Source organism: Salvelinus fontinalis, chromosome 3 (assembly GCF_029448725.1).
Source record: "Salvelinus fontinalis isolate EN_2023a chromosome 3, ASM2944872v1, whole genome shotgun sequence".
NCBI classification, from domain to species: Eukaryota; Metazoa; Chordata; class Actinopteri; order Salmoniformes; family Salmonidae; genus Salvelinus; species Salvelinus fontinalis.
The window spans coordinates 64,910,963-64,938,740 of record NC_074667.1 but is presented as its reverse complement, the minus strand read 5'-3'; the positions used below and the strand labels follow the sequence as shown (position 1 = coordinate 64,938,740).

Here is a 27,778-nt window from a genome sequence, read left to right as displayed (position 1 = left end):
AAGTCTGTAACTTACTGTTGAGAGGCTAACAGTAGCTAATAGCGCCAGCGCTCAGTGGGTAAGTCTGTCACTTACTGTTGAGAGGCTAACAGTAGCTAGTAGCGTCAGCGCTCAGTGGGTAAGTCTGTAACGTATTGTTCATGGGGGGGTTTGGGAAGAGAGGGATGGAAACACAAGAGTTAGCGGTCAGAGTCTGAAGTAAATGTGAAGTCATTGGGGCAGAGGGATAAAGAGGCCTTGTGGCTCTCTGTGTCGTCTGTCCTGCAGCTGTGAGTGTTAAAACCTCCCGGACCTTTCTCTTCACCGCTGGATGCTACATCTGTACAACAGCTACTTGTCACAAAATCAGTAGAACAGTCGTAACACTGTACTTGTCAAATATATGTAACTTCTTTGTAAATACATTGTTATAAGATAGAATTGAATAGAATGTAGTATAATATTGTGGCCAACAACAAGTTAATTTCAGTCAGATTTCACCCGAGGATTTTATCAAGCATGAGATTTTTTTTTCTCAATCAGAGCGGTCCATTCATAATGACTAGTCTTCTCAGGTCGGGTGGGTGAGAGAGAGAGGGGAGGGACGGTGAGAGAGAGAGGGGAGGGAGGGGGTGAGAGAGAGAGGGGAGGGACGGTGAGAGAGAGAGGGGAGGGAGGGGGTGAGAGAGAGAGGGGAGGGACGGTGAGAGAGAGAGGGGAGGGAGGGGGTGAGAGAGAGAGGGGAGGGACGGTGAGAGAGAGAGGGGAGGAGGGGGTGAGAGAGAGGGGAGGGACGGTGAGAGAGAGAGGGGAGGGACGGTGAGAGAGAGAGGGGAGGGAGGGGGTGAGAGATAGAGGGGGTGAGAGACAGAGGGGAGAGAGGGGGTGAGAGACAGAGGGGGTGAGAGACAGAGGGGAGAGAGGGGGTGAGAGACAGAAGGGAGAGAGGGGGTGAGAGACAGAGGGGAGGGAAGGGGTGAGAGAGAGGGGAGGGAGGGTGAGAGAGAGAGGGGAGTGGGTGAGAGAGAGGGGAGGGTGGGTGAGAGAGAGGGGAGGGAGGGAGGGGGTGAGAGAGAGAGGGGAGGGAAGGGGTGAGAGAGAGGGGAGGGAAGGGGTGAGAGAGAGAGGGGAGGGATGGTGAGAGATAGAGGGGAGGGACGGTGAGAGATAGAGGAGAGGGAAGGGATGAGAGAGACGCGAGAGGGAAGGTGACAGATCTGTTAAAGAGGAACCGGCCACGTCAATGCGTCGTCTGTGTCCACCGATGGCCATTACCCATTGTCCTTTGTTTCTAATCTCATTATTATAGGCCTATTGCAATCTGAAAGGCATGTATGTGATTGTTTAGAAGGGACAATTTTAGCTAATTGTATTGTTATGGTCCAATATCCAATCATGGATGGTACATTGGCATGGAATAATAGTCTCCGTGCCAGAGGTTGCCCAAAATGTTTCTCGACGCAATTATGCAATTTATGCATTTGGAGATCCCGAGAGACTTCACCAGTTGCCCCGGAATCTGAACAGGTTGAATTAATTATCAGTCACATATTTTAGACCATTTTGTGTGCTATTCAAGTGGCGAGAGACATAGAGGGAACACGATGTCCGAATCTCGTCTCCGCTGTGCGCTCCGCTGTGCGCTGCGTCTTTAACGGTTCCCCAAACTCCTCCTTCAGTGACACGCCCTCCGGTCTGCGTCTTCCTTTTAGTTCGGTCTGCCTCTCAGAGCGGTGACTGGAAATAACACACGGGGAGGCGGTCGAAAGGCAAATGTCCAAAAAGAATGTGCTGTGGTTATGATTCACCTGGAAGCCACATTTTGATCAGATTTATAAAACCAGACAACATTGAGCCTATCGGGTTCTTTACAGTAATGGGGACGCTAAAAGAACGCAATATCAAATGGACTTGGTCGACGGTATTTGAATGAGTCCAGAATAATTTCTACTGGTCTGAAAGAAAATATCGTTCATGTGTTCAAGCCTGGTGTTGATTCCGTCTACCAGCCCTGGTGAGTTGCTGCTGTATCGTGGGACGACAGTGATTAGAGCGGACGGACGTGGTTCGTTCCAGATCCACACGAGTAGAAGTTTAGCGCCGTGATTTATTTATTTTTTGCCCGTGTGTTAGTGCAAAGAGCCGCATCTATATTTCCCTAATGAAAATTACTCGTTGGAACGGTTCCCGGGTCGTGACAGAGATTATGTCGAGTAAAAGTGTGGAATGGCTTCAAGAGGAACTTGAGTCCGGGCTCGGGGTGAGCTCGCTACTGCTGCTGGACTGCCGATCTCACGAACTCTACGAATCATCACACATAGAGTCGGCCATCAATCTGGCGATTCCCGGTTTGATGCTGCGGAGACTAAAGAAGGGGAATCTACCGATCCGGTCCATCATCCCCAACAACGAGGATAAGGAGAAATTCGTGAAGCGGTGCAAGACGGACATGATTCTTCTCTACGACGAGGCCACTACGGACTGGCAGGAGACCGGGCTGGTGAGCTCTGTCCTCGGCTTACTGCTGCAGAAGCTCCGGGACGACGGTTGTAAGGCTTTTTACCTGGAAGGTGAGAAGTTAGCTTCTTTGGTCTTTAATTGTGATATTTCCGTATTCTATTCTACACTCTTGGGGGGAAAGGATGCAGTCTAGAACAGATGATTTTTCGGCTATCCCAAAGGATACCCCTTTAGAGAATAATTTTGGTTCCAGATAAATCCTCTTTGAGTTACACGTTGAAACCTTTCCAAAGAGGGTTCTACATGGAACGAGAAAGGGTTCTCCTATGGGGACAGCCAAATAACTATTTTTTTCCCCCTAAGAGTGTATATTATATTCTGTTCTAGACTACCTGTTAGCCTACGAATCCACTATAGCCCAAACTTTATTCTATTCCTCAGCCTGGTCTCATACACAAGACGTAACATACTAAATTCAGTGTCTGGATTTAGATTTCCTATCATATATTATGTTTGGTATGGTTACGTAAGACGGGAGGTTGCTAAAGGCAAAAATATGAATGGAGGGTGGTTGGTCGGGCAGATAACACAAAACGTCTAGCAACCCGAAGGTTGTGTGTTCGAATCTCATCACATGTAATCTACTTTGCAACTTCTTAGCATGTCAGCTAACCTTTCTCCCCAACCCTAACCTTTACCCTTTCTCCCCAACCCTAACCTTTACCCTTTAACTCTAACCCCAACCCTTTCTCCTAACTCTAACCTTAACCCTTTAAGTTAACTCTAACCTTAACCCTTTAAGTTAACCCTAACCTTAACCCTTTAAGTTAACTCTAACCTTAACCCTTTAAGTTAACTCTAACCTTAACCCTTTAAGTTAACCCTAACCTTAACCCTTTAAGTTAACCCTAACCTTAACCCTTTAAGTTAACTCTAACCTTAACCCTTTAAGTTAACTCTAACCTTAACCCTTTAAGTTAACCCTAACCTTAACCCTTTAAGTTAACCCTAACCTTAACCCTTTAAGTTAACCCTAACCTTAACCCTTTAAGTTAACCCTAACCTTAACCCTTTAAGTTAACCCTAACCTTAACCCTTTAAGTTAACCCTAACCTTAACCCTTTAAGTTAACTCTAACCTTAACCCTTTAAGTTAACCCTAACCTTAACCCTTTAAGTTAACTCTAACCGTAAGCCTTTAATCTAATTACTAACCGTTGTCTTAACCAGGGATGCAAACTAGTCACCTTTCAGTGAAATTCGCCATTTTGAATCCAAAATAGGTGACCTACGTGATTTGTGTAGATCCGATGATAAAACTTTTTGGGGAGTGGGGGGGGGGGGGGACAATACTGTCTGTGTCCAAGGCTCAGCCAATCGTTGACATAACAACAGAATGCAGCGCAGCACGCGACTGAAGAAAGAAGAGACAACCAACTTACTAGTTACGGCATCATCTAGCGCTCTGGAAAGGCAGCTTGTCAGTGACAGCATCATCTAGCGCTCTGGAAAGGCAGCTTGTCAGTGACAGCATCATCTAGCGCTCTGGAAAGGCAGCTTGTCAGTGACAGCATCATCTAGCGCTCTGGAAAGGCAGCTTGTCAGTGACAGCATCATCTAGCGCTCTGGAAAGGCAGCTTGTCAGTGACAGCATCATCTAGCGCTCTGGAAAGGCAGCTTGTCAGTGACAGCATCATCTAGCGCTCTGGAAAGGCAGCTTGTCAGTGACAGCATCATCTAGCCCTCTGGAAAGGCAGCTTGTCAGTGACAGCATCATCTAGCGCTCTGGAAAGGCAGCTTGTCAGTGACAGCATCATCTAGCGCTCTGGAAAGGCAGCTTGTCAGTTACAGCATCATCTAGCCCTCTGGAAAGGCAGCTTGTCAGTGACAGCATCATCTAGCGCTCTGGAAAGGCAGCTTGTCAGTGACAGCATCATCTAGCCCTCTGGAAAGGCAGCTTGTCAGTGACAGCATCATCTAGCGCTCTGGAAAGGCAGCTTGTCAGTGACAGCATCATCTAGCGCTCTGGAAAGGCAGCTTGTCAGTGACAGCATCATCTAGCGCTCTGGAAAGGCAGCTTGTCAGTGACAGCATCATCTAGCGCTCTGGAAAGGCAGCTTGTCAGTTACAGCATCATCTAGCCCTCTGGAAAGGCAGCTTGTCAGTGACAGCATCATCTAGCGCTCTGGAAAGGCAGCTTGTCAGTGACAGCATCATCTAGCGCTCTGGAAAGGCAGCTTGTCAGTGACAGCATCGTCTAGCGCTCTGGAAAGGCAGCTTGTCAGTGTCCCCTGAAGGATAACGACGAGGTAACGTTAGGTGAGAAGCCTGACCACGGAGACGGCGGTGATGATGCGTACTTCATGAGCTGTAACCGAAAAACAACTGCCGTTTGGAAAGTTTGAGGAGAGGGGGAAAGTGGTGGAACACATAATTGTTAGCATTGTTAAGTATCTTGCTAGCTGGATTGAATTCTCCGCTAGCTAGCCAGAGAAATGTTGAGCAACATTAGGTAACTCATCTGATCAAATAATTGAGTTTATAGTGTGAAAATTAGCTTGCTAATAAAGTCAGACAGCTAATGCTAGCTAGCTAACGTTACAACATCAAATGAGCAAACATTAGTAACCTAACTCATTTGCTATAGTATTAACTGGTAAACGACTCCTTGCCGTTCCTCAGGTTATAACGCGTTAGCTGCTTACTGAACCCTGGCAATCTGTGTGAAATGTTAACTAGTTAACGAACTAAACACTATCTGTGAACTAATGTTTTCCCTCTACAGTATGTGGTTAAATTTCAGAATGAGAGAATTAGGTGGAAATGAGGCGTTGCTTGTTAAACAAGTGGATTCAGGGATCAAGTGTAGCTGGAGCTGGGCCTGGTTTAAGCTGGGCCTGGTTTAAACTGGGCCTGGTTTAAACTGGGCCTGGTTTAAGCTGGATGCCTCTATAGAGGTGAAAGGAACACCATACACTTTCCCTCTTTCTCACTTCTTCAGTACAGTGGATAAAAGTAGTATGCCAGGTGTACTCTCTGCTTGACAGAGATCAATTATGCCAACAAAGGGTATCCTGCTCTGCTGCTGGCACATTGTAGAACAGATGTCCACAGGCAGAAAGTGTACAATGTAATAACCTGCAGTGTAGCCCAAAGAGATTGCTTTTGTTGTGTTGAACTTGACAGTAACACGTGTCTGTGAGTAAGGGGGGGATTATAATTTGTTTTTAGTCAGTGAATATTATTTTTGCACACACATAGCCTTGTACATCGACGTCTACTATAGTGGCCACTATAACAGAACAACAATAGAATGGCTGTTTGTTTCATTATATTTCTACTTTAAGATGTTTTTCACCCCCCAAGTGCAATATTTAGATGCGTGTGTGGTCACAAGCGTTCTGTTATAAAGGCTGTCGTGGTAACAAGCGTTCTATTATAAAGGCTGTCGTGGTAACGAGCGTTCTGTTGTAAAGGCTGTCGTGGTAACGAGCATTCTGTTGTAAAGGCTGTCGTGGTAACGAGCGTTCTATTATAAAGGCTGTCGTGGTAACGCGCGTTCTGTTGTAAAGGCTGTCGTGGTAACGAACGTTCTATTATAAAGGCTGTCGTGGTAACGCGCGTTCTGTTATAAAGGCTGTCGTGGTAACGAGCGTTCTATTATAAAGGCTGTCGTGGTAACGAGCGTTCTGTTGTAAAGGCTGTCGTGGTAACGAGCATTCTGTTGTAAAGGCTGTCGTGGTAACGAGCGTTCTATTATAAAGGCTGTCGTGGTAACGCGCGTTCTGTTGTAAAGGCTGTCGTGGTAACGAGTGTTCTATTATAAAGGCTGTCGTGGTAACGAGCGTTCTATTATAAAGGCTGTCGTGGTAACGAGCGTTCTATTATAAAGGCTGTCGTGGTAACGAGCGTTCTATTATAAAGGCTGTCGTGGTAACGAGCGTTCTATTATAAAGGCTGTCATGGTAACGAGCGTTCTATTATAAAGGCTGTCGTGGTAACGAGCGTTCTGTTATAAAGGCTGTCGTGGTAACGAGCGTTCTATTATAAAGGCTGTCGTGGTAACGAGCGTTCTGTTGTAAAGGCTGTCGTGGTAACGAGCATTCTGTTGTAAAGGCTGTCGTGGTAACGAGCGTTCTATTATAAAGGCTGTCGTGGTAACGAGCGTTCTATTATAAAGGCTGTCGTGGTAACGAGCGTTCTGTTATAAAGGCTGTCGTGGTAACGAGCGTTCTATTATAAAGGCTGTCGTGGTAACGAGCGTTCTATTATAAAGGCTGTCGTGGTAACGAGCGTTCTATTATAAAGGCTGTCGTGGTAACGAGCGTTCTATTATAAAGGCTGTCGTGGTAACGAGCGTTCTATTATAAAGGCTGTCGTGGTAACGAGCGTTCTATTATAAAGGCTGTTGTGGTAACGAGCGTTCTATTATAAAGGCTGTCGTGGTAACGAGCGTTCTATTATAAAGGCTGTCGTGGTAACGAGCGTTCTGTTATAAAGGCTGTCGTGGTAACGAGCGTTCTGTTATAAAGGCTGTCGTGGTAACGAGCGTTCTATTGTAAAGGCTGTCGTGGTAACGAGCGTTCTGTTATAAAGGCTGTCGTGGTAACAGGCGTTCTATTATAACGGCTGTCGTGGTAACAGGCGTTCTATTATAACGGCTGTCGTGGTAACGGGCGTTCTATTATAAAGGCTGTCGTGGTAACGAGCGTTCTATTATAAAGGCTGTCGTGGTAACGAGCGTTCTATTGTAAAGGCTGTCGTGGTAACGAGCGTTCTGTTATAAAGGCTGTCGTGGTAACGAGCGTTCTATTATAAAGGCTGTCGTGGTAACGAGCGTTCTGTTATAAAGGCTGTCTTGGTAACGAGCGTTCTGTTATAAAGGCTGTCGTGGTAACGAGCGTTCTGTTATAAAGGCTGTCGTGGTAACGAGCGTTCTGTTATAAAGGCTGTTGTGGTAACGAGCGTTCTATTATAAAGGCTGTCGTGGTAACGAGCGTTCTATTATAAAGGCTGTCGTGGTAACGAGCGTTCTGTTATAAAGGCTGTCGTGGTAACGAGCGTTCTATTATAAAGGCTGTCGTGGTAACGAGCGTTCTATTATAAAGGCTGTCGTGGTAACGAGCGTTCTGTTATAAAGGCTGTCGTGGTAACGAGCGTTCTATTATAAAGGCTGTCGTGGTAACGAGCATTCTATTATAAAGGCTGTCATGGTAATTGCAAGATTAGTGTATTTTTTTTCTCAGGTCTTGAGGGTAATTTGCAGTAAAGTCTAGGCAACAAATAACATTGGATTGCTTTCTTCACATTTTGTTTAGCTGTGAGTTCGGTTCAATGTAGGTTATATTCTTTGTTGTTTAATTAGTTAAAACCTGCATTTCCCCCCTAGCAGGGATTTGTTATTACATGTTTTGGGCCCTCACCAGTTGGCATCACTGTCTAACACCTAGGCTAGCTAACGTTAGCAACAACAAATTGGAATTCGCAACATATCATACGTTTGGCAAATCCATAACATATTGTACGAGTTGCAATCCGTAACATACTGTATCATATAAATTGTAATTGGTAACATATCATACGAATTGGATGATGGACATCCACAAAATGAATACATACCATATGAAACGTAACATATCCTACTAAAAGGAGTGTTAGCGATTTTACATACAGAATAATACGAAATGCTGTGAGACTAGGTTGCAGCCATTCCTAAGAAGCGGTAGGTAGCCTAGTGGTTCGAATCCCAGAGCTGACGAGGTACAAAATCTGTCGTTCTGCCCCTGAACAAGGCAGTTTACCCCACTGTTCCTCGGTAGGCCGTCATTGTATATAAGAATGTGTTATTAACTGACTTGCCTAGTTAAATAAAGATACTATAGTTACCACTGGATTATAGCCCAAAGTTATATTGTAGTCAAGGTAACAGTATGATACTATGTATCTATTGGTTTCCCGTTCAACAAGTTACACTATTCTTTTCCATTCTAGTCTGTATCATATTAAAGTTGTAAAAATAATTGTTTTCTGAATGTAAAAGTCAATGGAGGGCAGCCACGGTTCCTATGCCATAATATACCGTATTAGGATATAAAACATCACGTCAAAAAAAATACTGCTCTTTACATCTTTACGATGCATTTAGCTGATCTACAAGTGATCTGACGCGGGCGTTAGATTACGAGCGTTTTCAAGAGTAACGTTAATAACCAGGCTTTTTTGGGAAACAGCTCGGAGATTTTAACGATGCTCCTAAGAAGGTTCTAACGATGAACGTCACCATAATGTACTGAAAAGGGCATGGGAGCAGGTCTCGAACCCTCGACCTTCGAGCCCGAGGTCCGGTGCGCTATCGACCGTGCCGCAAAAGCATGCTCAAGCGGCAGAGTCGATATCCGCGTTTATAAACCCAGGATCGTTACAATAAGATGTTTTTGGGGAAACCGGGCCCAGATTCATTACTAATTGTTGTCTGAATAGAAAGATAGGCCTATGAGATGTAATGTCCTTTATGTTGAAGGAGTGGAAACATGGGATATGCAGTACTCCCATTCCCAAAACATCAGTGTTTGAGATGGGTCTATTATTGTGTTATAGGGCTTAACGTGCTAACGTATCAGTATACATGTATTTTACCATCATGTAGGAAGTAGGCCCATCTCCGTTTCCTGTCTAGCACATATAAATAGTATCTGGCTGTTTTGGACTTTATTTCACCATTTTGAAGTGATTTATGCTGTTCACACCTTTTTGTTCAGTATTCTGGTAGATCTCTATTCATGCTATCATTCATCACACACAGAGACGATATTCCAATTTACACATCGGACAATACAGCTATAATCTATTGTAATTTCTCTGTATTGTACTTACAGAATAGCTGGAATGACGTGTCACAGAACCTTTCTCATATTGTGATTCTGACCCATCTGTGTTCCTGTTCTTTCCAGCAGTTCTCTTCTGTTCTATTTGATTCTATTCTATTTGATTCTATTTGATTCTATTTGATTCTATTTGATTCTATTCTATTTGATTCTATTGTAAAACATCTCTGTTGTTGTTTCCAGCAGTTCTCTTCTGTTCTATTTGATTCTATTTGATTCTATTCTATTTGATTCTATTCTAAAACATCTCTGTTGTTCTTTCCAGCAGTTCTCTCCTGTTCTATTTGATTCTATTCTATTTGATTCTATTCTATTTGATTCTATTCTAAAACATCTCTGTTGTTCTTTCCAGCAGTTCTCTCCTGTTCTATTTGATTCTATTCTATTTGATTCTATTCTATTTGATTCTATTCTAAAACATCTCTGTTGTTCTTTCCAGCAGTTCTCTTCTGTTCTATTTGATTCTATTCTATTTGATTCTATTCTATTTGATTCTATTCTAAAACATCTATGTTGTTGTTTCCAGCAGTTCTCTTCTGTTTTATTTGATTCTATTTGATTCTATTCTATATGATTCTATTTGATTCTATTCTAAAACGTCTCTGTTTTTGTTTACAGGTGGTTTCAACAAGTTCCAGACAGACTACCCAGAACACTGTGAGATCAACCTTGACTGTTCCTGCCCCAGCAGCTCCCCGCCCGCGTCCGTCCTCGGTCTGGGTGGGCTGAGGATCAGCTCGGACTGTTCTGATGGGGAGTCATCGGACAGAGAGCCGGGCAGCGCTACCGAGTCCGAGGGAAGCCCACTTCCCAACAACCAGCCTGCCTTCCCGGTCCAGATCTTACCGTACCTCTACCTGGGCTGTGCCAAAGACTCCACCAACCTGGACATCCTGGGGAAGTATAATATTAAGTACATCCTGAACGTCACGCCCAACCTGCCCAACATGTTTGAACATCACGGAGACTTCAAGTACAAACAGATCCCCATCTCCGATCACTGGAGCCAAAACCTCTCGCAGTTTTTCCCAGAGGCCATTTCTTTCATTGGTGAGTTGTGGCACTAGCCTGCTCATTTGGATGTTGTTCAATCACAGATCAGTTGGAGTTCAAAGTCTTTTCATTCTTGTCTTGTGTTGTAATGTTCATTTGCGTAATGTTTCATAAACCCAGGTCATAGTTGATTCATTTGAAAACTGTTTCCTCAGCTCATCCCACCAACATTCAGGTTATATTTAACTATAAAACTAAATTAGGCATCGATAGATTCATTAAGCTGTTGGCTGAGTCAAACATGCTGTCTTATTGCTTAAAACATAGATTTTAAAAGTACGATAACAAATGTTATAACTCAAAACATATATAGTATAGATGGTTGAGTCAGCAACTTAAGATAACAGCTTCATCCTTCTGATTGATCTCTTCTGAGCGGTTTGTGGTATTTCCTGCTACACGCCTCATTTCACACCATGAACGCTATGAGTCATGACACTTGATCTGAGTCGCTCTAGCGTTGGAGGGATTACATCATCAAATCACAGAGTGGGCCTTTAATGAACTCATCAAAAGTTGGCCTACAGGTTTCTAGCACACTCATTATACAACAGAAGGGAATCTGTGAATGAAGGCCAGGTCAATTTGAGAACCCCTGTGAATGTAGTAGGCCAGGTCATGTTGAGAACCACTGTGAATGAAGTAGGCCAGGTCATGTTGAGAACCACTGTGAATGAAGGCCAGGTCATGTTGAGAACCACTGTGAATGAAGTGGGCCAGGTCATGTTGAGAACCATTGTGAATGAAGTAGGCCAGGTCAATTTGAGAACCACTGTGAATGAAGTAGGCCAGGTCATGTTGAGAACCCCTGTGAATGAAGTAGGCCAGGTCATGTTGAGAACCACTGTGAATGAAGGCCAGGTCAATTTGAGAACCACTGTGAATGAAGTAGGCCAGGTCATGTTGAGAACCACTGTGAATGAAGTAGGACAGGTCATGTTGAGAACCACTGTGAATGTAGTAGGCCAGGTCATGTTGAGAACCCCTGTGAATGAAGTAGGCCAGGTCATGTTGAGAACCATTGTGAATGAAGTAGGCCAGGTCATGTTGAGAACCACTGTGAATGAAGTAGGCCAGGTCATGTTGAGAACCACTGTGAATGAAGTAGGCCAGGTCATGTTGAGAACCACTGTGAATGAAGTAGGCCAGGTCATGTTGAGAACCACTGTGAATGAAGTAGGCCAGGTCATGTTGAGAACCATTGTGAATGAAGTAGGCCAGGTCATGTTGAGAACCACTGTGAATGAAGTAGGCCAGGTCATGTTGAGAACCACTGTGACTGAAGTAGGCCAGGTCATGTTGAGAACCCCTGTGAATGAAGTAGGCCAGGTAATCTTGAGAACCACTGTGAATGAAGTAGGCCAGGTCATGTTGAGAACCATTGTGAATGAAGTAGGCCAGGTCATGTTGAGAACCACTGTGAATGTAGTAGGCCAGGTCATGTTGAGAACCACTGTGAATGAAGTAGGCCAGGTCATGTTGAGAACCACTGTGAATGAAGTAGGCCAGGTCATGTTGAGAACCACTGTGAGTGAAGTAGGCCAGGTCATGTTGAGAACCACTGTGAATGAAGTAGGCCAGGTCATGTTGAGAACCACTGTGGATGAAGTAGGCCAGGTCATGTTGAGAACCATTGTGAATGAAGTAGGCCAGGTCATGTTGAGAACCACTGTGAATGAAGTAGGCCAGGTCATGTTGAGAACCACTGTGGATGAAGTAGGCCAGGTCATGTTGAGAACCACTGTGAATGTAGTAGGCCAGGTCATGTTGAGAACCACTGTGAATGAAGTAGGCCAGGTCATGTTGAGAACCATTGTGGATGAAGGCCAGGTCATGTTGAGAACCATGAACCAATGATGTGTGTCTAGGGTGGTTTGGCTGATTGGCACCCCGTTTGCTACTAAAGTAGTGCACTATATAAGGAATAGGGCTCTGGTCTAAAGTAGTGCACTATATAGGGAATAGGGCCCTGGTCTAAAGTAGTGCACTATATAGGGAATAAGGCTCTGATCTAAAGTAGTGCACTATATAGGGAATAGGGTTCCATTTGGGAGGCAGGCCTATGACAGCAGCAATCCTTTCAGAAAGTTTCTCTTGACTTATTCCCTCTGCATAACACAAACTCCCACGTCTACCAATCTGGACCCGTTTTCACCTTGGATCTGCAGTAGCAATAGAAAACCCTAAAAAATCTGTTTTGACTGTTGCGAATCACACAACACAGAGTAGGGCTCTGTCACGCCAGTTGAGTGACGACTATACACAAAGAATTATAACAGAGCGGTTTGTTTTATTATATTGACTTATTACTATTTCAGTATTTCAGACAAGACTATTTGTTGATAGTTTCAGTATTTCAGACCAGACTATTTGACAATAATTTCAGTATTTCAGACCAGAGTATTTGACGATAGTTTCAGTATTTCAGTTCACTGTTTAACGATTGTTTCAGTATTGCAGATCCAACTATTTTCCAATAGTTTCAATATTTTAGATCGGACCATTTGTGGTTAGTTTCAGTATGTAATTAATCAGCCTACTACTAGACAGATACCCAGGGTTTTCCCCTCATCAGCTTCATGGGAATGTGGAGTTTTGGTTTGGCTCTGGAATGTATCCCGGGCCGTGTTTGTTTTGAAAGTGCCACAGTTAAGAAACACACTATGACATGTGTAAGGGTTGAGTCAGAGTTTGAGGGTCTTGGTCAATCGCTGGAATGTGTGAGGGTCGAGTCAGAGTTGGGGGGTCTTGGTCAATCGCTGGAATGTGTGAGGGTTGAGTCAGAGTTTGGGGGTCTTGGTCAATCGCTGGAATGTGTGAGGGTCGAATCAGAGTTTGGGGGTCTTGGTCAATCGCTGGAATGTGTGAGGGTCGAATCAGAGTTTGGGGGTCTTGGTCAATCGCTGGAATGTGTGAGGGTCAAGTCAGAGTTTGGGGGTCTTGGTCAATCGCTGGAATGTGTGAGGGTCAAGTCAGAGTTTGGGGGTCTTGGTCAATCGCTGGAATGTGTGGTAGCAAGGATTGCTGCTCCACTTTTAGGGAAATATGTAAATCTACTGTAGGGCCTGTTAGTTAGTTAGTTAGTTAGTTAGGGCCTGTTAGTTAGTTAGGGCCTGTTAGGGCCTGTTAGTTAGTTAGTTAGTTAGGGCCTGTTAGTTAGTTAGGGCCTGTTAGGGCCTGTTAGTTAGTTAGTTAGTTAGTTAGGGCCTGTTAGTTAGTTAGGGCCTGTTAGGGCCTGTTAGTTAGTTAGTTAGGGCCTGTTAGTTAGTTAGTTAGTTAGGGCCTGTTAGTTAGTTAGGGCCTGTTAGGGCCTGTTAGTTAGTTAGTTAGGGCCTGTTAGTTAGTTAGTTAGTTAGGGCCTGTTAGTTAGTTAGGGCCTGTTAGGGCCTGTTAGTTACTTTGGACCTGTTAGTTACTTTGGACCTGTTAGTTACTTTGGACCTGTTTAGTTAGTTAGTTTGGGCCTGTTAGTTAGTTAGTTTGGGTCTGTTAGTTAGTTAGGACCTGTTAGTTACTTTGGACCTGTTAGTTACTTTGGACCTGTTTAGTTACTTTGGACCTGTTTAGTTAGTTAGTTTGGGCCTGTTAGTTAGTTAGTTTGGGTCTGTTAGTTAGTTAGTTAGTTAGTTAGTTAGTTTGGGTCTGTTAGTTAGTTTGGGCCTGTTAGTTAGTTAATGCCTGTTAGTTAGTTAATGCCTGTTAGTTAGTTAATGCCTGTTAGTTAGTTTGGGTCTGTTAGTTTGGGCCTGTTAGTTAGTTAGTTTGGGCCTGTTAGTTAGTCTGGGCCTGTTAGTTAGTCTGGGCCTGTTAGTTAGTCAATGCCTGTTAGTTATTTAATGCCTGTTAGTTAGTTTGGGCCTGTTAGTTAATGCCTGTTAGTTAGTTTGGGTCTGTTAGTTAGTTAGTTAGTTAGTTAGTTAATGCCTGTTAGTTAGTTTGGGCCTGTTAGTTAGTTTGGGCCTGTTAGTTAGTTTGGGCCTGTTAGTTAGTTAGTTAATGCCTGTTAGTTAGTTAATGCCTGTTAGTTAGTTAATGCTTGTTAGTTAGTTAATGCTTGTTAGTTAGTTTGGGTCTGTTAGTTAGTTTGGGCCTGTTAGTTAGTTAGTTAATGCCTGTTAGTTAGTTAATGCCTGTTAGTTAGTTAATGCCTGTTAGTTAGTTTGGGCCTGTTAGTTAGTTAATGGGAGGGAGGGATGCAAAGAGAGAGAGGGAGAGGGAGGGAGGGAGGGAGGAGTAGGGGTTGGGAGAGAGTGGGACTGACTTACTTTGCGGTATCCTTTGAAGCACTAATGGCTTGATAGTGCAGAGTGTTACACCAGATAAAACCTAGGAACATCATCTAGGTTGTGAATAATAGATCATCTCTATCAATGACTATGTCCCAAATGACACCTTGTACCCTGTATAGTGCACTACTTTTTAAAATGGGCCCTGGTCAAAATTTGTATATACATTTTTAATATGGGCCTGGTGTCTTGAGATGTTGCTTCAATATATCCACATAATTTTCCTCCATCATTAAGCCATCTATTTTATGAAGTGCACCAGTCCCTCCTGCAGCAAAGCACCCACACAACATGATGCTGCCACCCCCGTGCTTCACGGTTGGGATGGTGTTCTTCAGCTTGCAAGACTCCCCCTTTTTCCTCCAAATATAACGATGGTCATTATGGCCAAACAGTTCTATTTTTGTCTCATCAGACCAGAGGACATTTCTCCAGAAAGTACGATCTTTGTCCCCATGTGCAGTTGCAAACCGTAGTCTGTCTTTTTTTAATGGTGGTTTTGGAGTAGTGGCTTCTTCCTTGCTGAGCGGCCTTTCAGGTTATGTCGATATAGGACTTGTTTTACTGGGGATATAGATACTTTTGTACCTGTTTCCTCCAGCATCTTCACAAGGTCCTTTGCTGTTGTTCTGGGATTGATTTGCACTTTTTGCACCAAAGTACGTTCATCTTTAGGAGGCAGAACGCGTCTCCTTCCTGAGCGGTATGACGGCTGCGTGGTCCCATGGTGTTTATACTTGCGTACTATTGTTTGTACAGATGAACGTGGTAACTTCAGGCGTTTGAAAATTGCTCCCAAGGATGAACCAGACTTGTGGAGGTCTACAAGTTTTTTCTGAGGTCTTGGCTGATTTCTTTTGATTTTCCCATGATGTCAAGCAAATTGGCACTGAGTTTGAAGGTAGGCCTTGAAATACATCCACAGGTACACCTCCAATTGACTCAAATTATGTCAATTAGCCTATCAGAAGCTTCTAAAGCCATGACATCATATTCTGGAATTTTCCAAGCTGTTTAAAGGCACAGTCAACTTAGTGTATGTAAACTTCTGACCCACTGGAATTGTGATACAGTGAATTATAAGTGAAATAATCTGTCTGTAAACAATTGTTGGAAAAATGACTTGTGTCATGCACAAAGTATGCTGATCGACCTTCCAAACGATAGTTTGTTAACAAGAAATTTGTGGAGTGGTTGGAAACGAGTTTTAATGACTCCAACCTGAGTGCATGTATACTTCCGACTTCAACTGTAGTTCTGGATATAGGTCATTTAGTTCTGAACGTGGGTCATTTAGTTCTGAACGTGGATCATTTAGTTCTGAACGTGGGTCATTTAGTTCTGAACGTGGGTCATTTAGTTCTGAACGTGGGTCATTTAGTTCTGAACGTGGATCATTTATTTCTTTCAGAAAATATTCACTCCCTTTGACTTTTCCCACATGTTGTTGTGTTACAGCCTGAATTTAAAATAGATCAACAAGAGATTTTGTGTCACTGGCCTACACACCTCGTAATGACAAAGTGGAATAATTGTTTTTCGAAATCTTTACAAATAAATAAAACATGAAACGCTGAAATGTCTTGAGTCAATAAGTATTCGACCCCTTTGTTGCTAGTCAAACCTCCAGTGTTTAACATGAGTTTTGAATGACTACCTCATCTCTCTACCCCACACATACAATGATCTGTAAGGTCCTTCAGTTGAGAAGTGAATTTCAAACACCTATTCAACCACAAAGGCCAAGGAGGTTTTCCAATTCCTTGCCAAGAAGGGCACCTACAGTGGCTGGCGAAAGTATTCACCCCCCTTGGCATTTTTCCTATTTTGTTGCCTTACAACCTGGAATTAAAATAGATTTTGGGGGGGTTTGTATCAGTTGATTTATGCAACATGCCTACCACTTTGAAGATGCAAAATATTTGTTCTTGTGAAACAAACAAGAAATAAGACAAAAAAACTGAACTTGAACGTTCATAACTATTCACCCCCCAAAGTCAATACTTTGTCGAGCCACCTTTCGCAGCAATTACAGCTGCAAGTCTCTTGGGGTATGTCTCTATAGGCTTGGCACATCTAGCCACTGGGAATTTTGCCCATTTTTCAAGGCAAATCTGCTCCAGCTATCTTTAAGTTATACCACAGATTCTCAATTGGATTGAGGTCTGGGATTTGACTAGGCCATTCCGATACATTTAAATGTTTCCCCTTAAACCACTCAAGTGTTGCTTTAGCAGTATGTTTATGGTCATTGTCCTGCTGGAAGGTGAACCTCCGTCCCAGTCTCAAATCTCTGGAAAATGGAAACAGGTTTCCTTCAAGAATTTCCCTGTCTTTAGCACCATCCATCATTCCTTCATTTCTGACCAGTTTCCCAGTCTCTCACGATGAGAGATGTTGGGTTTGCGCCAGACATAGCATTTTTCTTGATGGCCAAAAAGCTACATTTTAGTCTCATCTGACCAGAGTACCTTCTTCCATCTGTTTGGGGGGTCTCCCACATGCATTTTGGCAGACACCAAATGTGTTTGCCTATTTTTTTTCTTTAGGCAATGGCTTTTTTCTGGCCACTCTTCCGTAAAGCCCAGTTCTGTGTAGCGTACGGCTTAAAGTGGTCCTATGGACAGATACTCCAATCTCCGCTGTGGAGCTTTGCAGCTCCTTCAGGGTTATCTTTGGTCTCTTTGTTACCTCTCTGATTAATGCCCTCCTTGCCTGGTCTGTGAGTTTTGGTGAGCGGCCCTCTCTTGGCAGGTTTGTTGTGGTGCCATATTCTTTCCTTTTTTAACAATGGATTTAACGGTGCTCTGTGGGATGTTCAAAGTTTCAGATATTTTTCAGATATAACCCAACCCTGATCTCTACTTCTCCACAACGTTGTCCCTGACCTGTTTGGAGAGCTCCTTGGTCTTCATGGTGCTGCTTGCTTGGTGGTGCCCCTTGCTTGGTGGTGCCCCTTGCTTGGTGGTGCCCCTTGCTTGGTGGTGCCCCTTGCTTAGTGGTGTTGCAGACCCTGGGGCCTTTCTGAACAGGTGTATATATATACTGAGATCATGTGACACTTAGATTGCACACAGGTGGACTTTATTTAACTAATTATGTGACTTCTGAAGGTAATTGGTTGCACCAGATCTTATTTAGGGGCTTCATAGCAAAGGGGGTGAATACATATGCACGTACCACTTTTCCATTTTTTTTAAATCTTTGAAACAAGTTATTTTTTTCACTTCACCAATTTTGACTATTGCGTGTATGTCCATTACATGAAATCCAAATAAAAATACATATAAATTACAGGTTGTAATGCAACCAAATAGTAAAAATGCCAAGGGGGATGAATAATTTTGCAAGGCACTGTATTGGTGGATAGGTAAACAGAACAGACATTGAATATCCCTTTGAGCATAGTGAAGTTATTAATTACACTTTGGATGGTGTATCAATACACCCAGTCACTACAAAGATACAGGCGTCCTTCCTAACTCAGTTACCGGAGAGGAAGGAAACCACTCAGGGATTTTACCATGAGGCCAATGGTGACTTTAAAACAGTTACAGAGTTTAATGGCTGTGATAGGAGAAAACTGAGGTAGGATCCATAACATGGTAGTTACTCCACAATACTAACCTAAATGACAGAGTGAAAAGAAGGAAACCTGAACAGAATACAAATATTCCAAAACATGCATCCTGTTTGAAACAAGACAAAAAATGTGCAAAGCAATTAACTTTTTGTCCTGAGGACAAAGTGTTATGTTTGAGGCAAATCCAATACAACAAATTACTGAGTAACACTCTCCATATTTTAAGCCAAGTGGTGGCTGCATCATGTTATGGGTATGCTTGTAATCGTTAAGGACTGGAGAGTTTTTCAGGATAAAAAAGAAACGGAATGGAGCAAGGCACAGGCAAAATCCTAGAGGAAAACCTGGTTCAGTCTGCTTTCAACCTGACACTGGGAGATGAATTCACCTTTCAGCAGGACTATTACCTAAAACGTTGGTGTAGCTGTTCTCTCATTATAAACTCCAGAGAGGTGGAGTTGGTGGAGCTGTTCCCTCATTATAAACTCCAGAGAGGTGGAGTTGGTGTAGCTGTTCCCTCATTATAAACCCCAGAGAGGTGGAGTTGGTGTAGCTGTTCTCTCATTATAAACTCCAGAGAGGTGGAGTTGGTGGAGCTGTTGCCTCATTATAAACTCCAGAGAGGTGGAGTTGGTGGAGCTGTTCCCTCATTATAAACTCCAGAGAGGTGGAGTTGGTGTAGCTGTTCTCTCATTATAAACTCCAGAGAGGTGGAGTTGGTGGAGCTGTTCCCTCATTATAAACTCCAGAGACCAGAGAGGTGGAGCTGTTCCCTCATTATAAACTCCAGAGAGGTGGAGTTGGTGGAGCTGTTCCCTCATTATAAACTCCAGAGACCAGAGAGGTGGAGCTGTTCCCTCATTATAAACTCCAGAGAGGTGTAGTTGTTCCCTCATTATAAACTCCAGAGAGGTGGAGTTGGTGTAGCTGTTCCCTCATTATAAACTCCAGAGAGGTGGAGTTGGTGGAGCTGTTGCCTCATTATAAACTCCAGAGAGGTGGAGCTGTTCCCTCATTATAAACTCCAGAGAGGTGGAGTTGGTGGAGCTGTTCCCTCATTATAAACTCCAGAGAGGTGGAGTTGGTGGAGCTGTTCCCTCATTATAAACTCCAGAGAGGTGGAGTTGGTGGAGCTGTTCCCTCATTATAAACTCCAGAGAGGTGGAGTTGGTGTAGCTGTTCTCTCATTATAAACTCCAGAGAGGTGGAGTTGGTGAAGCTGTTCCCTCATTATAAACTCCAGAGAGGTGTAGCTGTTCCCTCATTATAAACTCCAGAGAGGTGGAGTTGGTGGAGCTGTTCCCTCATTATAAACTCCAGAGAGGTGTAGCTGTTCCCTCATTATAAACTCCAGAGAGGTGTAGCTGTTCCCTCATTATAAACTCCAGAGAGGTGTAGCTGTTCCCTCATTATAAACTCCAGAGAGGTGTAGCTGTTCCCTCATTATAAACTCCAGAGAGGTGTAGCTGTTCCCTCATTATAAACTCCAGAGAGGTGGAGCTGTTCCCTCATTATAAACTCCAGAGAGGTGGAGTTGGTGGAGCTGTTCCCTCATTATAAACTCCAGAGAGGTGGAGTTGGTGTAGCTGTTCTCTCATTATAAACTCCAGAGAGGTGGATTTGGTGGAGCTGTTCCCTCATTATAAACTCCAGAGAGGTGGATTTGGTGGAGCTGTTCCCTCATTATAAACTCCAGAGAGGTGGATTTGGTGGAGCTGTTCCCTCATTATAAACTCCAGAGAGGTGGAGTTGGTGTAGCTGTTCCCTCATTATAAACTCCAGAGAGGTGGAGTTGGTGGAGCTGTTCTCTCATTATAAACTCCAGAGAGGTGGAGTTGGTGGAGCTGTTCTCTCATTATAAACTCCAGAGAGATGGAGTTGGTGTAGCTGTTCCCTCATTATAAACTCCAGAGAGGTGGAGTTGGTGGAGCTGTTCCCTCATTATAAACTCCAGAGAGGTGGAGTTGGTGGAGCTGTTCCCTCATTATAAACTCCAGAGAGGTGGAGTTGGTGTAGCTGTTCTCTCATTATAAACTCCAGAGAGGTGGAGTTGGTGGAGCTGTTCCCTCATTATAAACTCCAGAGAGGTGGAGTTGGTGGAGCTGTTCCCTCATTATAAACTCCAGAGAGGTGGAGTTGGTGTAGCTGTTCCCTCATTATAAACTCCAGAGAGGTGGAGTTGGTGGAGCTGTTCCCTCATTATAAACTCCAGAGAGGTGGAGTTGGTGTAGCTGTTCTCTCATTATAAACTCCAGAGAGGTGGAGTTGGTGGAGCTGTTCCCTCATTATAAACTCCAGAGAGGTGGAGTTGGTGGGGCTGTTGCCTCATTATAAACTCCAGAGAGGTGGAGTTGGTGTTCCCTTTAAATATTTCTGAACACTCAAAGGCTTCACACAAGTTCAATAAAGTAAGTAAAACTAATTTGTGTTGCATTAAAAAAAAACACCTCAAACTGATCTTTACCTTCTCTCTTCCAGATGAAGCTCGCTCCACAAAGTGTGGTGTTCTGGTGCACTGCCTGGCGGGGATCAGTCGCTCGGTAACGGTCACCGTGGCCTACCTGATGCAGAAGCTCAACCTGTCGCTCAACGACGCCTACGACTTCGTCAAACGCAAGAAGTCCAACATCTCGCCCAACTTCAACTTCATGGGTCAGCTTCTGGATTTTGAGAGAACGTTGGGGCTCAGTAGCCCATGTGACAACCACACCTCCACCAATGACCAGCTGTTCTTCACCACGCCAACCAATCGTAATGTGTTCCAGCTCGACACGCTGGAATCTACATGAAAGCCGGGGGAGGGGCGAGACTTGAGCGGCCAACTTGGATGTGAATGTTTATCTTCTGATCGTCAGAGGCTGGCTGGCTTTGACAGCGGATAGTCTGGGATGGTGGATGGACATGGGAAGAGGACAGGGGCAGAACAGACGCCAAATAGAAGTCTGTCTGGCTTGTTGAATCATTCTCAGAGAGGAAGAGGAGGAAGTCTGTCTGGCTTGTTTAATCATTGGTCTCTCAGAGAGGAAGAGGAGGAAGTCTGTCTGGCTTGTTGAATCATTGGTCTCTCAGAGAGGAAGAGGAGGAAGTCTGTCTGGCTTGTTGAATCATTGGTCTCTCAGAGAGGAAGAGGAGGAAGTCTGTTTGGCTTGTTTAATCATTGGTCTCTCAGAGAGGAAGAGGAGGAAGTCTGTCTGGCTTGTTGAATCATTCTCAGAGAGGAAGAGGAGGAAGTCTGTCTGGCTTGTTTAATCATTGGTCTCTCAGAGAGGAAGAGGAGGAAGTCTGCTCTGCTGGTTCATCTCCACAGCGGTCTGGGAAGCGCCTTATCTTGTCATCTTTTTGACCAGCCTGTTATTTTATGTCTAAGGAAGGAAGTCCTAGATGTAGACTGATTCATACAGAACAGAACCGTACAGAGAATCATACAAAGATGGGTGACACAGATAGATGGATCTGCCTGCAGTTGATTGATTGATTGATTGATTGTTGTCCTCTTGGACAAGCTCCTCGTCAACAACGTTTTGATGGTGATGATGATGATGATGATGATGATGGTGATGATGATGATGATGATGATGATGATGATGATGATGATGATGATGATGATGATGATGATGATGATGATGCCAATGTGTTGGAGGGTCCTGGATTCACCCGTATGGAGCTGGTCTCCCTCTATTGAATGTTGGTCAAATTTTTTAACAAACTTAAGTTATTATTAAAACGAAACACAAGTCTGTTCAAGTGATGCTAATAGCAATGTAATTACAAGTACGTATTATCAGTATGAATGTATGTATGTATGTATGCATTTGTATATTTGAATATATTTACACACAAATGCATGTATGTCTACTGCTATACTCTTACCTGTACAAAAACACACTAACAGCCGAAGGAGATAGTATAACTAAAGAGAAAACAGATCAACAGAAAATAACTTTTTGATAATATTCTGGTTGTTTTTGTAATTTCTTTTCTATATTTGTAAAGATGACCTAATGCAGTTTGCACAGTGGTGAAGCCTATCGTTTCTTGGCACTTGAGAGAGCGAGAGAGACATTGAGAGAGAGAGACATTGAGAGAGAGAGACATTGAGAGAGCGAGAGAGAGACATAGAGAGAGAGAGATTCAGAGAGGAACATTCAGAGATTGAGGGACATTCAGAGATTGAGAGATTCAGAGAGGAACATTCAGAGATTGAGGGACATTCAGAGAAGAAGAGAGGGCCATTCAGAGATTGAGAGAAGAAGAGAGGGACATTCAGAGATTGAGGGACATTCAGAGATTGAGAAGAAGAGAGGGACATTCAGAGATTGAGAAGAAGAGAGGGACATTCAGAGATTGAGAGAAGAAGAGAGGGACATTCAGAGATTGAGAGAAGAAGAGAGGGACATTCAGAGATTGAGAGAAGAAGAGAGGGACATTCAGAGATTGAGAGATTCAGAGAGGGACATTCAGAGATTGAGAGAAGAAGAGAGGGACATTCAGAGATTGAGCTGGGTGAAGCACTTAATTTAAAGTTTATTGATCCTTAATTGTATATGAAAGATAGAATGCACTCCAAATGTCCCCCCTACTTCCTACATCAGGGACATTCAACTCTGACCCTACGAGGTCCGCAGCCTGTTCGTTTTTTATCTGATAACGAATTGCACACCTGGTGTCCCAGGACTAAATAATTCCCTGATTAGAGGGGAAACAATGAAGAAATGCAGTGGAACTGTCTGCCAGAGTTGAGTTGGAGAGCCCTACGTAGTGCACTACGGAGGGAGTAGGGTTCCATAGGGCTCTGGTCTAAAGTAGTGTACTACGGAGGCAATAGGGTTCCATAGGGCTCTGGTCTAAAGTAGTGCACTACGGAGGGAGTAGGGTTCCATAGGGCTCTGGTCTAAAGTTGTGCACTACGGAGGGAATAGGGTTCCATAGGGCTCTGGTCTAAAGTAGTGCACTACATAGGGAATAGGGTTCCATAGGGCTCTGGTCTAAAGTAGTGCATTATATAGGGAATAGGGTTCCATTTGGGACATAGATCATTATTTTGGTTTAAGATCCCAACATCCTCTGAAAGAGTTTTAATCGTGGGAACAATCCCCCTGCAAGCCATGGTTATATTATACATATTATATTCCTCTAAATTATTTTATTATATTAGGAACAAAAGATGAGCTCAGTTCTCTACATGAGCATGCTACTGTGTGCTCTCTACCGGTGGGGTGGTGGGTGACTACACAGGGAAAGGGTTGGTTGTGAATAGGTTTGAAAATGTTTCTACATTTCTAGGTTTTCCAAAAATCCCGTTTTGGAGATTTCCATGTTGAGAGAACAAGCGGAACATCCAGGAATCTTTCTTCTAGGTTTCCTGGAAAACCTGGAATTGTAGAAAATGGCTGTAATTTTGCACCCCTAGTCTGGAGGTTGTTGGTTTATTTACCAGTTGGAAGACGGACGATGACATCAGTTTTTTTTTTTTACTACTATTACTGCTGTCTGTCTGTCTGTCTGTCTGTCTGCCTGTCTGTCTGTCTGCCTGTCTGCCTGTCTGCCTGTCTGCCTGCCTGCCTGTCTGCCTGTCTGCCTGTCTGTCTGCCTGCCTGTCTGTCTGCCTGTCTGCCTGTCTGCCTGCCTGTCTGTCTGCCTGTCTGCCTGTCTGTCTGTCTGTCTGTCTGTCTGCCTGTCTGCCTGTCTGCCTGCCTGTCTGCCTGTCTGTCTGTCTGCCTGTCTGCCTGTCTGCCTGCCTGTCTGTCTGCCTGTCTGCCTGTCTGTCTGTCTGCCTGCCTGTCTGTCTGTCTGTCTGCCTGTCTGCCTGTCTGCCTGTCTGCCTGTCTGCCTGCCTGCCTGTCTGCCTGTCTGCCTGTCTGTCTGCCTGTCTGCCTGTCTGCCTGTCTGTCTGTCTGTCTGTCTGCCTGTCTGCCTGTCTGCCTGTCTGCCTGTCTGTCTGTCTGTCTGTCTGCCTGCCTGCCTTCCTGTCTGTCTGTCTGTCTGTCTGTCTGTCTGTCTGTCTGTCTGTCTGTCTGTCTGTCCGTCTGCCTGCCTGTCTGTCTGTCTGTCTGTCTGCCTGCCTGTCTGTCTGTCAGGTATAGACCCCGTTCACACCGAGGACTCTCTTAGGTCTGTAATCTGTACGGCTGAAAGTTGTGTGACCTAAATGAAAGGTCATTCCCCATTGAGCCGACGTACGCAGCATTGACCGTGAATAGAGTCTCTGCTAACACGGGAACGTTGCCTTTTACTTTTCAACCACGCCGGACTTCAGCCATACAGATTGAACCCAGACCTTTAGGTCACACAACTGATGTACAACGCATTTGACACAACGGTTGTGATACAATTTATATATGTTTTCTAATACTTCAATCTTCTGTTGTATCACAACCGTTGTACCAAATGTGTTGTACACCAGTTGTACGACTCGAGTGTGGGGTCATATAGAGGAGAGGAAGGTTGTTAGCATTAGCTATTATAAGAGGTTATAAGCTGTAGCTGTTATAAGCTATAACTATATCTATTATAAGTGGTTATAAGCTCTAGCTGTTGGAAGAGGTTATAAGCTCTAGTTGTTGGAAGAGGTTATAAGCTCTAGTTGTTGGAAGAGGTTATAAGCTCTAGTTGTTGGAAGAGGTTATAAGCTCTAGTTGTTGGAAGAGGTTATAAGCTCTAGCTGTTGGAAGAGGTTATAAGCTCTAGTTGTTGGAAGAGGTTATAAGCTCTAGCTGTTGGAAGAGGTTATAAGCTCTAGCTGTTGGAAGAGGTTATAAGCTCTAACTGTTGGAAGAGGTTATAAGCTCTAGTTGTTGGAAGAGGTTATAAGCTCTAGTTGTTGGAAGAGGTTATAAGCTCTAGCTGTTGGAAGAGGTTATACGCTCTAGTTGTTGGAAGAGGTTATAAGCTCTAGCTGTTGGAAGAGGTTATAAGCTCTAACTGTTGGAAGAGGTTATAAGCTCTAGCTGTTGGAAGAGGTTATAAGCTCTAGCTCATCACATACAGCAGTATACAGTATATGACCAGGAGGGTTTCTAAAGTCTAATTCATACCGTACACAAAAACACAACGCAAGAACACAATTATTTACTCAAAATCGCCATCCTACATAGTTGCGTCGAGTTACAAACTCCGGAGCTGCGCACATTTGCGTATTTTTGCTATGCAAGTACACAGAACAGCCATTTTGCAAATATGACGGCATTATTGTGTACGGTCCACATCAGGCTCAACATAGAGACTTGTGACTGGTCCGAAGGAAGAAGAACAGGTAGCATGCTAGCAGATACCCATAGACTTCCAGACATTGCGCTAACACTTGTTAGCATTGGCTCACGAAACTACCTCTTAACTTCCTTAACACTGGACACAGAGACATTAAAATGCTATCCATGAGTTCATCTGACTCTGGGGAAGTAGATGAAGGGCCTCATTGCCAAAATCCCCAAGTATCCCTTTAATAATAATATATAAATCAAAACAGACATGGTAATGACAAGAAAACGAATTGGCTGAAATAGCACCCTGTTCCCTATAAAGTGCACTACCGCTACTTTAGTGCTCTACTGTGGTCCAAAATAGTGGGTTATATCGTGGAACAGGGTGCCATTCAGGGACGAATGAATTGTTTCTTTAACTGGTCTTCAGACGAGGTGGTTTTTCTTACTTTGCAATATATCAACAAATAACTTTTGCAGTGTTTTCAACATCTATCATGTCCTATTGCTCATCTGTTCAAGACCTCTCCTTTATGGCTCTATTTTTTCAGAGAACAATTCTGGACATCAATACAGAATACAGCTATAGAATTCTAGACATCAATACAGAATACAGCTATAGAATTCTAGACATCAATATAGAATACAGCTATAGAATTCTAGACATCAATACAGAATACAGCTATAGAATTCTAGTCATTAATACAGAATACAGCTATAGAATTCTAGTCATTAATACAGAATACAGCTATAGCTCTGAGTGCTCTGCTTATTTGTTGGGTTAAGTTTCCCCTAAATACTGATTTTGGGCAGTTTTGCTAGCCTGGATCCCACATCTCTGTGTTCTCTTGCAGATGTAACAGAGTGAGCTTCCTATCCGAACTCCCAGCAGTGTGAGGAAGGAAGCTATACTGTTAAACAAGCCCCGTGAAACCTGTTACACCTACTCTCCAATTGCTAACTCTCATTGTCAAGCCATTTGTGTGGGATGGCAATTGTATAACGAGTTGGCAAGAGAGCACAAACACACTGGCACCCAGGCTAATACTTAGTATATCACCTAGCCTGGGCACCAGTCTGATTGTGCTAACATTCCCACCCCTTGTAGTGTGTTGTCATATGTTTGGCTGTGGCGAGGAGTGGTAATAATGGCACAAACTGATCTGGGACCAGACTTACCAAAACACTTTAGAAGTGGGGGACAACCTGCGCCTATATTTTTAGTGTGTTTCGGTTCTGAATCAGTCACAGATCACTACTCCCTTACATTGAAATGTCTTCAAGGTTTTTTGGTTTTGTATAGTGTGCTCTGTGCTATCGGTCTAGTCATGTTGGCTTTTCTCAATATATTAAGCTGATATGCAAAGTTGTTTCTCCGTTCTCTTTTTTTTAGATGATGGTGGGGTATTTTACATCCTTGAAAGGACTTTAATAGTAAGGAGTTTGAACGCAGTCACAACGATAAGGAAATATGAGGCTCCAGTCAGAAGGAGTGTAATATATAGGGAATAGGGGAAGATTTGGGACGCACAATTACGTTACACACTTAGGTTTGAAATGTATTTAAATACAGAGCTTTTTTTATATTTGTAATTTATGAAGAGAAAATCTTTGATTTCAAGCTGCTTCATGTGTTTGTGTCTTTTTGTAACGATGAAAGATAAACTTTGCGTTTTTCTCCGTTTGTATATTTGACGGAACACAGGAACAATGTAACTGAGGATGCGTCCAAAATAGCAACCTATTCCCTATGTAGTGCCCTACTTATGACAGGCTCTGGTCTAATGTAGGGCACTAATATAGGGAATAGGGTGCCGTTTGGGACACAGTGGGAGAAAGTGACCGATCATCATCTTTACCTCACTGAGGGAATTTTCAGGGATTGTTTTGACAAGGCATCTTCATACCCGTTCAATACCCATTCAATACCCGTTCAATACCTGTTCAATACCTGTTCAATACCTGTTCAATACCTGTTCAATACCTGTTCAATACCTGTTCAATACCTGTTCAATACCCGTTCAATACCCGTTCAATACCTGTTCAATACCTGTTCAATACCTGTTCAATACCTGTTCAATACCTGTTCAATACCTGTTCAATACCCGTTCAATACCTGTTCAATACCTGTTCAATACCCATTCAATACCTGTTCAATACCTGTTCAATACCTGTTTAACGTGTGGATACATTTAGAACACGATGCCATCTATAAACGATGTGTAGAAGACTGTCAACAAGGACGTTGATACTTCCTGATGTTAAAGGATGTTGACCATATGTATTGTAAACATGTTTATACGACAAATAAATATTGAATAATAATTTTCTTTAA

General features: G+C 43.5%; 1 protein-coding gene across 2 annotated transcripts; it reads left to right on the top strand.

Annotated features, from left to right (window-relative positions):
* Nucleotides 1-1,679: 1,679 nt before the first annotated feature.
* On the top strand, nt 1,680-27,778 carry LOC129851339 (dual specificity protein phosphatase 7-like). 2 transcript variants are annotated; one of them, XR_008758964.1, is made up of 4 exons: nt 1,680-2,549; nt 9,941-10,372; nt 20,723-24,713; nt 24,892-27,778. XR_008758964.1 is itself a non-coding variant. In XM_055917805.1 (3 exons), exons 1-3 carry the CDS (start codon nt 2,141-2,143, stop codon nt 21,031-21,033), a joined length of 1,152 nt encoding a protein of 383 aa, XP_055773780.1. In that variant the 5' UTR covers nt 1,680-2,140; the 3' UTR covers nt 21,034-27,778. The 2 variants fall into 2 exon arrangements, 1 of the variants encoding a protein (XP_055773780.1); XM_055917805.1 differs by having other exon boundaries at nt 20,723-27,778.